Here is a 13,548-nt window from a genome sequence, read left to right as displayed (position 1 = left end):
ATGGCTCGTGCCAAGAGTACCATCTCACCCAAGGTTACTACTAAGAAAAGGAGTCCAAGGTGGAACTCCTTTCCGTCGGCTGAGTGAGCCACTCAATGTCGCTGTCACCCGAAACATGTGTATTCAGGAGGTTCAGCGTACCATAGAGATAGAGAAGTCAAACAATTTGCCAAGCTCTAACACCCTAGTGAGGCCAAGTTTGAGGGCTATTCTTCAACTCTTTTGTTTCCAACTTTGCTTAGAATAGTTATGGCGCTTCAGTTGAACGGCGACAAACAACAAGATTTACTGTAAAAGTTGAAACTAAGAAGTGCTGATGCTGTTAAATGAAAGAATTGGCTCTCGGATAGTGATGGGGACATTCCATTCGAAGGTTTTAGATGCTGTATTAAAGATAAGGCGCGTCGTGGCAATAATTGTTACAGAAACGCTGCTGAAAGGTTCCATTTTGACGAAGATTTGGGCCATAAACTCAACTCAAACAAGTCAAAAGAGTACTACATTCAGCAGATGCTGGTTTCCTGTGACTTTCTTCTAAGCCTTGAGTTGAGGAAGTACTGAAGTCGAAAACTGTCACATGGAAAATTGCCGTAGTATTGCCTAGGCATGGTTCTTCTTTGAGATGATTGAAACGGAATTTAGACAAGTAATACATAATTGGGTATTGCATTTGAAGGTATCGTTAGATTGATGTAAGCTAAAGCTGTAATTTGATACAAAATTATTTACTTCAGAACTGCGGACTTTTATATGGAGCTTTTAGCGTAAGATGTCCGCTGACAGCTCTTAACCTCAACCACTGCAAATGTGGGTTACGCGATTGAATGGTTTGTCGAAAAGAACTACGCTCAATTCGACCCACTTCAAATCGGATTCACATCAAAGTGTTCCACCTTCACAACCCTGTGGTTCGAGACGGTGCAGGGCGGTGCGATGCGAATCGGTCGAATTGGGCCATCCCATCAGCAGGGGAATTGAAGGGGGTGGTTAAATTTCGATCATAACCCCCGGCCCAGCAAAAGGTCACCGGTGCCGGCCGATGGGCTGCTAAATGCTAGGGATTAATGGGTCATTTACGAGACACTTACACCGGCAGGTGAGAAGGTCCCGGCCCCTTCCCGGACAGTGGCTATCACACTTTCCCGAATGACCGGCCATCAAATATCAATTTCGTTACATCGCACGGGACGGGTGGTAAGAGTAAATCGTCGTACCGGGCCAGATAGCCGACTTCCGGTTATTATCCGGCAGTTGTTTAAATGCGTTTAATCGCTTCTTATCGTAACAGTCACGAAACGGGCGAAGGAACGGCACGAGAGCAAGTTGCGGCAATTACAGCACATCGGCGGCAAGGCTTACATTTAATTACTTTCTTCGGCAAAACTATCTCCGCCACCGTAACTCACGTGCGCTGATCCCTGCGATCCGCTGCAAAGTGTTGCCATTTTTCAAACCCTCGCCCCGCTCGGAGCGCGGGAGTGGGCTACTCACCCACCCACCCGCTAGCCCGCTCGAAACTATTGCATTGCATTAACCCCGAAACCGGCCGTGAAGTGGCTTAACCCAATTTATTTGTCAACCACGTCGTCGTGAAAAAGCCGACCGTTTATCAGCGATGCTAATAAATTCAGTCTCAGCTCCGGCGAACAACTGTTTCGCTACCGTTGGTCCGGCACGCGGCTCGACACACTCAACTAAGACACACTTCCGGGTGGAAGCGAATAATTAACTTCTCACATATTTTCCCAACCAACCCGAGGCCCGCGAGGCGAGAGCGAGAGAGAGTGCAAAACGCACGACTTCCGGCTGCCACTAAAGCGGGACTAAATTTTCCCCGGAAGTGGCGGGTGGAAAACATTGTGGAAAGAGGCAAGAAAAAAAATGTACGTAATGAGAAGCACGGCGCGCATAGTTTTCGCAGCACCAGCGCCGAGCGAGTCGGCTCCGAAGCCTTGGTGGGCGAATAGCGGACCCGTTGGTCCCAGCGGCAGGAGCCTTAGAAGCGAACTAATGCACAATGCGTACACACACACACACACACCGAGTTCCGTAGCGAGTGGATTTCTAAGCGCGCGAACGGATATAAATTAGCCCGCTTTTCCAGCGCCGGCGGGCCACGCTTGTCGGGAACTTCCGACATCCTTGTTAGCCGGACCGGGCGCTGGAATGCGTTTTAAAGTTTCTCCTCTCTCTCTGTGTCCGGGCTAGGGACGGCGTGTGGACTTTAATTAATTCGAGGAAAGGTGCACACACACACATTGGCACACACATTGGCAGCCCAAGCACATTGGTGCATTGGGGCACATATTTTGCGTAACTTTCGCCCGACTTGAGAGTGCGCCTCGGTGGCAGCTCGGCAGCGGGAAGAAGGACATCGGGCCTACTGTTTTCGGTTCGTACGCTTCTAATTTTGAGTAATTTTTCCGGCCAATCATCCGGCACGGTGGCACGGTGGGGCCGGTGGCTTGGCTTGTTGATTGGTTTCGTCGTTGCGGGAAAACCTGTAGCGTCGACCGAGGAAATGATGATGAGGATGTGGTCTGAAAAATTACTTCTTTCACGTGACCCGAACGGCGGGGCGGGTTTCCATCGGGCAAACGTCGTTTAGTTCATCGTATTAATTTGATTTGATGAGAATCGTCGGATTAAACGAGCCAATGGAAGATTTTTAGTTCGTGAAGGTTTTGAATAAAAATATCAACATTACGGAAAAATTCTATTAGCTGATTTGTTTGCAAAAAACACATTGAATATATCATTTTAACATGTACGAGTATATTCGAATTGTTATGTGCCATCACACCACAAACAAAAGAAACAACTCAAAAATGTTCACGTCAGTTTCAGTATTGAGTGTTAAGATTTTAGGGAAACACACGTATTATGATTAAATTAAAATTATTATCAATTAGTATCGAATCAAAATGGTTGTGTCTTATCAAATACACAGGGCAAAGCAGTAACGGGCAGTTAATTGGTAGTCAAATTCATCTGCTCTTGATAATGTTTATTTGTTTTTACGTTACTTGCTAATGTAAGTAAGTAAGGCTAATGTTGTGGTTTATTCCATAACGGTTCTAGGCTCTAATGGATCAATTCTAATTACTCTTCGTAGTTTTTAGTATACGGACTTGGTGTATTTCTTTGCATTTAGATAATATCCTGTCGTATATCTGTTCAAAATTTTTGGAGTAAAAAAACTTAATATAGGCAATGGTCAAACCTAACCTTACTTAACGTTATATTTGAATTTTTATATTTGTTGTGAAGACATTAGAGAAATATTCCTCTGGTTCTAAGCTGCATAAGAGTGTACTTTGTATGATTTCAACTCATCGCAGCAGCGAAAATCATAGAAATTAGGATTAAAAGACTGACTGATTGAAGGAAATGTTCCTAACTGTAAACTTGTGTACTGTGAACCGTATTTATACAGTCAATTTGTTGAAATGCTAGCAACAGTTGGTCCATTCTGAAATTCAAAATATGTCTAATGTGTTTAAGACACTTTTTGAAGACCAAAGCAACTTTTTCCCTTCTTTCTAAGTATAAGGACCACCACCAAACTACCGATTCGTATCGCTTGCGTATCTTTCGGTTGTAAAAGCACTCACCCGTGATTTGCATAACATCATAAAATTGCCTAAAACTCTATGAACATTCTGTAATCATTATCTTTCTATTTGTCTAACAAACATCATAAGTTCACTAAAAACAATCCCCATTGCTCCCGGAACTGGACACTTTAAACAGTGCACAAATCATGTCAAACAATAATATTTATAATTTTTGCCTAGATCTAGCACCGCTTGTCACACATACACAAATACCCTAATAAAGCTTCCGAAACCGAACGATGGCCCGGTGACCGTCCGCCGACCGATGGGTTTAAATATCCCCAAAATAACCCCGAAACAAAACTCGACCCTTAAAACCTCAAAAAGTAGGTCTCCAGGTCCGAGTCCGAGAGGCTTGGTGTGCCGGTTGTGTGTTGTCACGATCCCTGCCTACGTCAGCCAATAAACGGGTGGCCAATAAATTTTGCAACTAATGCAAACACCCAATAAAACACTCGATGTTGGCGGCGGTGGGCCGTGTGCTGGTTGTATTATTTTTTTATTATCGTGTCCCTGCTATTCTGCCGTCCTGCGAGCCGTCCCCGCGGGCCTTTGGTGGCGAGCAACAGGGCGCACGAACCGGCACGGAGTCATCAAAAATGTGTCGGTTGGGAAATAAAATGTTTAAAATTACATCACACAATAATCATAAATAGGTGTGCCCGGGTTCGGGTCGGTGTTGCGTCCGTGCCGATACCTTCGGGGTGCGTCGGGAGGTGCGTGAGAATTCCGGCTTGCTCCAGCCGTGAACGGTGGGCGCCGTCTAAGAGCGAGCATATCCGTGCGAGTGTCCTTCGTTGGCCGAGGGGTGATAAAGTTAAATTAATACGTGTTTGTGAGAATAAATCTTCCCTCGGGAGGACACGAAGCCCGAATGTCCTGTCACGAACCGGGGGCGCGATGGGGCGCTTCGGTGAGCGAGAGAGAGAGAGAGAGAGAGAGTACCGAGCAAGACGTCCCAAGATGATGAGTGAGTCGTTTATCTTCAGCAGATCGTTAGTAGCCAGCCAGTCGCCGACGGCGGGCACACGCCCAGGGACTTGGCAAGGGCACCACCCACCGACTCGACACGAACGAAGGACACTTTATGACGCGCACTCTGGAAGGAAATCATCATAAACCGTTTACCGCTTCCCGAGCGCGCGGGGTCCCAAGCTCGGGGGAAGCCCGAAACCCAAAGGAAAAATATGTTTCTGGTGCTGGCGCACAAAAAAGATGATAACGGGGACGACGACCACGCTGATGACGATGATGGGCTATATTTTGAAAAATTTATGAATGTCACCGTCGCGACATTTTTATGTCCTTCCCTCCAAAAAAAAGGGGGACCAGCATCGCGACTCGGTTTATTATTAATTTGTTCATGTTTCTTATAACGTCCTCTCGTAACGGAGCGCTTGTGGAGAGTTCCGGTGCCCTAGATACCTACCTGGTTTTCACTTCCTTGGACTGCCATTCGGAATGTTTGTCGAAGCTGATTAGGATGGCGGCAATTTCCTGTGTGGGAAGAAACCGAGGAGTAGTAAAAAACAGGCGGAATTAGTGGTGATTGAGATGGTATCGACGCGCTGCTGAAGTTCATAACGGCAATGAATGTTTAGTAAAAACCTTATGGCCTTTTAACGGAATGGAGGTTGTTATGGTCCGTTATAAACGTGACCAGTCTTGGGAAACCATTCTATTTACGAAAGGGCTATTATCAAATCAAATTATGTTTTATTCATTTAAGTTTTTAACAGTCAATAAAACAGTAAAACATACAAGCACGAGCATTTTGTTCTATATTTATGGAGCCATTGCTTTTGGTCATTCTGTAAAGTTATCAATTGTGGCTTGGAAAATTTAGAGCATAAAAATAAATGCTGGAAAAAAACTTTACATGACCTAATCCTAATCAATAAATTGATAAGAAAATAATAATTACCGCCATCAATCATTGAATCTCTTTGATCCTTACGCAATTGTTTAACTGTTCTATGAATTAAAAACTTAGTAATTTTGTTGAAAAGAGTAGACATTAAGAAAAGCAAAATAAAGCGTTTGTCTCGAAGTGCTTTACTAGTTCGGGCCATAAATTTATGCAGAGTTTTAGTCAGAAAAACCTCGTGCAGAAAAGGTAGAAAGTGATCGAATGGGATTCGATCCGACTACTTCTGAGATTTTGGACAAATTGCTCAAACATTAGTTGTACATTCCGCCTTTAGTGCTCGAATCTGTCCGCAGACTCAAATCGTGTCAAAGGACGGAGCGTGAGCCATCGCCCGAGAGCGGTTCGTCTCATCTAGGAGCATTCAATTTACTATTTATTTCATCTGCTCACCCACGCTGTCGGTGTGTTGGGAAAGAGATTTCGGTTGTCTGTTTTTTTCCCATTCCGAGTCCGCCACCCACGCAGGACTAACACCACCACTAATAGGCATCGTCGTCATCGTCGTCGTTGTCGTCATTGGCACCCGAAGACCACACGGTGCGGTGGTGCTGTGCGCAGCTTTTTCCGATCTCTCGCAAACCATGCTGCCATCCCGTTTCGGCCACCGCCCGAAGCGCCACTCGGCACTCGGCCACTCTTTTCCGGTGCACCGGACGCCCACGAACGAAATGATTCCGTCGTTTTTCCATTTCGATGCCCTTGCGTCTTCGAAGGGTCCCGCCGAGCCCGCGATGAAGACGGGCACAAGACACAGGGGGGGGTTCATCGCATCGGCATCGCGCAACCCTCGGCCTTTTCTGGGAGGCCAGCTTTTTCCCACGGTCTCTTTCTCGCCGTTTTATTTATGTTTTTTCCCGTCCCCCCCTCCGGCTCTCTCTCTCTCTCTCGGCCTGGGGCCACCGACAAAAGCTTCGCCCTTCTAAGCGGCTCTCTTTTTCGCTCGCTCGCGGCGTGCCTAGATCCTGCGGCCGTGACACGCAAGGACACCACCCGTCCGGGTCCGGCTGTTATCTTTGGCTCGCTCTCCGTCGCTGTCTGTTTCGCTCCGCCCGTGCCGAGCGTGCGCGCGCGGCCCCGAGACGCACGGATAGCGATCGTGCCCCGCGCGCTCTTTCTATTCCCACGGTGGAAAAAGAAAAAAAAACACGGAAAACCCCCGGCGTGTCCTCGGAGGGCTCGTGAATCTAATTATCTTCTCCGCGCCGGTGGTGCGCCGTTCGTGGCCGGGGCCCACCTGAATGGTGGGATTAAGTTTATGTTTCGCAGCCCACGCTCTTATCGGCCGCCCGAAGGATCTGCTGCCCTCTTCGCGGCGAATCGCGAGACGACCGCGATTGGACGGATTTTTTCTCTAGCGGATGGGCGTGGGAAACGCCGCCGGCCCGAAAACCGGCGTGGGCTGCAATTTTTTCCGTGTTTTTCGAACCATTTTTTTTGGGTCCACTTTTTGTAGCTTTGTTGGGCGATTGCATAAAACCCGGCGAAGGATATCCTTGGAAGACAGTAACCGGCCCCGGTCGGTCGGTGGTGCCAAGAAATGGAACAAAGCACGAGCACGAAGGCGGCGACCTCGCCAAACACGGCTGCCAACAGTTAGCAATCTAAAGGACATTTACTGGCGGACGGCAGTGAGCATGAAATTCAATCTCGCCAAATGGTGCCCCGGAACCGGAAGATGCTGGTTCCGAGAACCAAGGACCGGCTCCAGCTTGTTGCTGGAACGCGGACCGATTTTTACTCCCCAATCCCTAATGAGATGCAAACGACGATCTCTCTCTCGCTCTCTCTTTCTAGGGCGCTCGCCGGCAGTAACGGAAGTGGCCTTTCTTGTGTCTGCCGAAAGCCATCTTCCGGCAAGCGGGCAACATATTCCGCCCCGATAGGGATCTTTTCAATCGGGCAAATTGAATGAAACGACAATCTATTCTCTCGCTGCACGAGCGGAACATGTAATGAGCGTAAGGATGCAATTTTTCTTGTTCCGCACTTCCTTTCGAGTTGCAACCTTTTCGGGCGATGTAATGATAAGCGGTGGCGGCGGGCCGTAATGCTTACATGTGTCGCCTGCGAACAGCTGTGCCCAGACACTGGCGGATGGTTCGTGGAATTGAATTGCATATTCCGTTTGCTTCGGCGTGCCAAGCATAGCGGTGAACATATGAACCGAAAGCATTAAATATGCGCCGGATTGCATTAATGGGGATTTCTCATTTCCGAAACCATTAGAATTATTAGTGTTTAAGGAAGCAGCCGATCTTTAGGTAATGCTTTGCCGCCAAGAACTGAATTCTGTGTGCTGATCCTCAATCGGGTTTTTTGAACAAATGTGTAAGCAAAGTAGCATATCGGCAGCATCGGATCGAAAGTAGTAATTTCGGTAGCTTCGGTCCTTCCGAACGTGATCGCCATTTCTGGGCCTCATTTTGCAGCCGACATGGAAAAGTGCCACGTTGAACGCGCAGCAAACGGAAGCAGAACGGCTGGCTGAGTTCGTCTTCTAGCAAATTACTGTTGCCGTTCGTTTGAAGTTTGTTTCCTTCGGAGTTCCTTACGCCGAGAAACACCACGCAGGGAAATTTTCAACGAAGGAACTGTTCGAAAAGGGTGCAAAACAAGGGGAGGACTCGAAAGAAGTGCTGCCGTTGCGAATGTGAGCTACTCAGGCTCAGAAGTGCATTTGTCTCGGCCCGACTCTCGGGACACGTAGGACACGGCTTCCAGCACAGGCATCAAAATTGCCGAATCGAACAGCCGAAAACTGTTTTGCCGCTGCCTTTTCACTCGTCTTCAAATAATTCGTTTCGTTTCCTTTTCTTCACCACAAACAATCGGGAAAGTTTAAAGAGTACGTTCGCAAAGTAAGCAAAACTGGCCGAGAATCCTACTTAAAGTGCACCAAGTGCAGTGTCTAGTGCCACCAAATCACCGAACCGCGATTGCAATTGCAAACCATCTCCGTCCATATGCTGGCCGGAAGCAACCAAACATGCTACAACACCCATAACCGATTGGCGGTCTTCCTTTCCCGGGGGGTGGGCAGGACACGGGCAGGGGCACCATAAAAAGGACACTAAAATAAATCATGTAATAGGTTCGTCTCGGAGGGCTAGGGCTCCGGGCTCCCATCGATCGTTGCTCCCTGTTACGACCAAGCGTCTGCCGGCCGGCAGCGACAATAGAACCGTTTTCCTCACCTTTGGGGTCATAAACACAACGGCCTGGCAGCGGCAGCAGCAGACTCTTTCCGGAGCACCGGAAAGCCCGGACGACGATAATGGCCAAACAACTGCCATAACAATTTGGCTTTCTGACGGAATAACCGAAGGATGTGTGTGTCTTCATGTGCGGATAGCGGCGCAGGTTCTTGCTGCTCTGCTCTGGCGTCTCTGCCGTCTGGCGTCGATGGAATTTCTCCCCGATAGGCCCCGTAGCACCTTTGTAAACGGCCTTTGGATTCTGGCCACCCAACACCAAGATCCTCTATCGCCCACTCTCTGTCTCTATCTCGCTCTCTCCAGCTGTCGGTTCCGTTCGCGTCTTGCCAAGGCAGGTGGCACCCAGCCTGAATGCGGCCAAAAAGCCTCGCCTCGCCCAATCAGTCGTCCTTCCGGGCTCGTTGGGTGGGTTGGATGGTCCCAGACATTCGCACATAATAACACACTGAATGATGTGCTATAAAATTTAATGTATGATTATATTAAAACCATATTATTGTTTTTATGGATTTTATAAATCTGATAAAAACCAGGCCAACCCAGGGCCCCGCTTGTGGCGCCGGCGAAGAAAGCCATTTTCATTTTCCAACCCATTCGCCAGATCAGGCAGATCGCCCATTTCGTCTCGTGCCGATCCCCTTAGGACCCGTTCGCTCCGTTAAGCCGTTTGCCGTTTGTCGTCGGTGTTACGTAACGCTGTGAACGGGACTCTAGGTCGCTGACGGTTGTTCATCATTTTTGGCATGCCCTAGGCCAAGGACCGCCCTTCGGTGGCGGGGGAAAGCGAATTTCTTCTCCGTCGCAGTCCCTCTGCTCGGTATTTGCTGCGGATTGCTGCCCGTTCGCAGGTTTTACTTATTTAATTAGGACTCGCCCTCTCTCTGTGTGCTCTGTTTCCTTTTGCAATTGATCATCGTTTGAAAACGAGGCTTTTGCTGACGGAGCGACATCTGACAACGGTGCGAAAGACATGCAACCCGCACGCGTTAACGCTTCGGTTCCGTTCCGGCCAGCAAAAGCGTCAAGGACGCTACCGAGCGGTGCAGCGTGGACCAACCGGGAAGGACAACCGGGATCGATCTCATTTGTGCTTCAAAAACATGTTCGGATGCAGCAAACTTCTTCTGATCGGAATGTTAATGCCCGGCAAGAAAGCCGGTGCCCCCGGGGTAAATTGGGCCGCTGGCCTGATTTGGCCCCTAGCCGGGTGATTTCGTTCGAGAGTAGGCATGAATTTCAATTACCCCCGGCGGACGGGGTGGCAAAGTTTTTCCCATCATTTCCTTCGGCCTGTCTGGCACGTTTGTCGCTAGGCGTTTTCGTCTTTTTTTTGCGCTACTAACCAAACCCGCTAGCGAAGTCTCAATTTCTTCGCCTTTGTTGTCGCCTTAAACGCTACCCGGTTCTGGTGGTTTAGAACTCGAACGGTTGCCGGTGAGGCCACCCAAAGAAAGAGGGAGAAAGAGCGCTAGATCCCGGCCACTGTAAATAACTGTTTTGTTGAGCTTTTCACAGTTCAAGTTCGATCATAATGCCCGGTTACAATTATCACTTATCGGCCAGCAATCGGCCACGGGGAATTATGTAAATGGTCCGTTTTTTGTTTTGTCGACCACCACATCCGGACCCGGGGCCAGGAGCGGCCCCAGGTTTGCTGCTTAACGGGACGGAAAATTCACTCGCGACCGGCCCCGAGTGCCCCGGCCTCAGCGCCATAAAACGCAAGCGTGACTTCCCGCAGGGCGGCTTATCGAAAACGATTTAATCACTTTATCCAGATCAAGCCCCGGTTCAACGGTTCCGGTTCGGCTTGGAGTTCGACATGGCGACGGCATAAAGCGTGGCATAAAACTGTCGCCTCCACGGGTGGTCACCCTTCGCTTCGCCTATGGGCCCGGGTTCCCGGCCCGCGGTCGTGATAATTATCGCAAAACCTATAAAAATTACAGCTATCGCGCTAAGCCTTCCCGCTGTGCCTAACAGGGTAATTATGCAACCTCACTCCGAAGGGCGGCGTTAATATGTTGGGCGCGTGCTACACTTTTCTTTCGATTGAAAATGTTTCCAAACTGCGCCGAATCAATACAGGGTGCGCCGTTTCGTGAGCCTCGGCTAGGATTACTTTAAATTATGTACCGAATCTGCCAAAAAATCAAGCCAAACAAGTGATTAAACCAAAGAAAGTGATTAACTTTTCTGGGCCAATTAGAGCAACTAGCCGGGCTCGTTTGCCCCGGTCCCGCTCGGTAATCGGTTCTAATTTATGGCCATTTATCGTGGCCCCTGGTCGAACACTTCCGTCAGACAGGATTTCGCTCAAAATGTCTTAATAAATTAACGAACACCCAACACCCCAAGCGTTGGAATGTTTTTATCGCAGCGTCGAACTAAAAACGGACCCCTATAAAAAAACGAAGAATCCACCTAAGGAAGCATTTCCGGGTCCGGGAAGGGCTGGGTTGGCCCAAATTGATCGGCTCGCCCTGGTCCGTGGTGTTTTTGCACTGGAACTGGAACGAATAACCTGCGCTGCTAACGGTGATTGATTGCCTCGACAAAAACAGAAGGTGCCTTCGAAGGTGTTAACCCGGAAGAGGGAGTTATTTTGTGGCCGAATATGAGGTCAAGGAAACGTGGCCTTAAAATGTTGATTAGTTCATTAGCCCTACATGTACGAAAGGTACCAGCTCTGCCGTTTTGTAGGTAAAGTTTACGTAATAAAACCCTCTCCAATTGGCCGTGCTGACTCGGTAGTCTATCGGCTGGAGTGTTTTTTGTTTGGACCCAAAAATCCACGTTCCTAGCAGCGCAGCCAGGGCAGCGAAACTGTTGAGCGAAGTGGCGACCAACCCAGACATCCTGACAAGCCGAGGGACCCCTCGCGGTGCATTCCACGACGAGTCGCCGGGAGTCGGTGACGACATCAAGTCGCATAAATTTCTATAGCTCAAGCTGCGCTTTCTGGACGCCACGACACCACCACCAATGAGAGCACTGTCCCGAGAAGAATTGGACCAACGAACAACAGTACCGGAAGCCTCGAAGCCCAAACATGAAAAAGAGGGCGCAACGCAACAAGAGAACGGGCGCGAACGAAAAACACGCGAACCAGCAGGAGACACATCCCGGCGACGATGGATGGAATGGCGATGGCGGGGAAGGCAAAAATTGTGACATGTCCGCCAGAGCGCGCGCACACCGAGGATGTTGGAAAAAGTGTCTCAAGTCCGGACCGGACCGGGAGCGCGTCATGTCGCGCCATGTGGAAGTCGGAAAATCGTCGGAAATGGGTTGCTTTGGTTGGCTGATTTTTTAAGATGAACTTGCTTCCCGAGCCCCGATCCCGTGTCCGGCTAATGGGTTGGGGCCGAGCTACCCGAATCCGAGGGCCTCGGTACCCTTCGCTGACCTGTAGGGTGCTCCTGGTGACGACATATCGCGTTGCCAGATCGAACCCCGGGGCCGGGACCGGCGACAGGGCACCCCGAGGTGATGCCGTTGGCACCCGGCCCCAGGCGAGTGGCGCGGGCCAAAAACCGGCGCCCGGAGCGCCCGGCCAAACGGCCAAACTTTATTTATTACATAATGAGAATTTTGATAAAAATCAAGTTGCACTTCCGTTTGCACGTTGTAAATTTTCCACGGCCTGGCAGCTTCCGCTTTTTGTTTCGCTCGTTATTTTTGCTGTTCTCTCTCTCGCTCTACTGAAGAGACGTTTCGCTTACGGTGCCATTGTTTTTCGGTGTCGCTCGGCGGCGAACGGAATTTTGTTTTTCGCTTTATCTCTGGCATCCACTTCCGGTCGCCGGTTCCACAGGGTTCGCGCAGAGTGAGCTGAGCGAAGATACGGCCGATCCTTTCGACATTAGAGACGGGCCCTCATACGGGCCGCAACGATGCTGATGCAACGGTGTGTGTGTGTGTGTGTGAGTGAGCATGGAGAGCAAGTTCATAAATTTTGCATCGGACCATTGAGGTCAATTATGAGCCGGGCTATGGGCAATAAATTATTACCAAACAATGATTTCCGTTCATTAGGGGAGCCGCTGTGTTCGGGGCGCTGTGTGAAGAACCGAGCCATGCACTCGCGCGCCAGGACCTCACGGTCCAGCGCTTAGATGATGAATCGGAAAACAATGAAGTGGTGTGTGTTGACCGGGCGCCTGGGGCGTGAAGGACTAGAGTGTGTAAATTGCCTTTCAACAGCTTGGGCTGATTAATGACGCGGCTGGTGAGCTATCCGAACTCAATTTTCTCAAGCTTTTAATCGTTTTTTACCTTTCTGCTTCCTGTCCAGGATCGATGTCCGGAAAAGCGGGGTTTCCAAAGTGTCAATCAGGTATCGGACAGTTATTGCCTGCCTAGGGCTTTGCTTTTGTGCGTACGCCAATAGCACGCCTTCGAACTCCAAAGCAGAAGCCTGTGGCCAATGATTAAGGATATCCTGTCGCCTTGCGTAACAAACAGGTAAGATCTCGCTCCAAGGCCCTTGGATGTCGCAAGGACGATTTGCCATCTCGACCCATCCCACCTGGGTCACCATGGACCGAGCAGTGCTATGGCGGCCTGGTGACCTATGCCCACCGTTACAAGTGTGGTACCCGGCAGTAGAACCGCTTGCTAACGACGCGTCTAATGTCCTTCCACGACCTCTGGTATTAAGGACACATCGGGGCCTATAAAATTTATTTTAATGCTTTCTCATATTTATACCCATTTTCCTTGATTATTTTTGCGCCCTCTTGTGATATTAATAGGGAACTGGAGCGAGAGAGAGAGAGAGAGA

At 49.3% G+C, this 13,548-nt stretch overlaps 1 protein-coding gene across 1 annotated transcript in view; it reads right to left on the bottom strand.

Moving 5' to 3' along the window:
• The window catches only part of LOC128279039 (uncharacterized), a 104,650-nt gene that overhangs the window by 9,603 nt on the left and 81,499 nt on the right, over window positions 1–13,548 (bottom strand). The window contains exon 3 of the mRNA XM_053017759.1: window positions 5,047–5,114. Coding sequence (XP_052873719.1) covers window positions 5,047–5,114 — 68 coding nt within the window. The remainder of the gene's footprint in view (window positions 1–5,046; window positions 5,115–13,548) is intronic.

Source organism: Anopheles cruzii, chromosome 2 (genome assembly GCF_943734635.1).
Source record: "Anopheles cruzii chromosome 2, idAnoCruzAS_RS32_06, whole genome shotgun sequence".
Lineage (NCBI taxonomy): Eukaryota > Metazoa > Arthropoda > Insecta > Diptera > Culicidae > Anopheles > Anopheles cruzii.
This window is presented reverse-complemented; position numbering and strand designations above follow the sequence as displayed.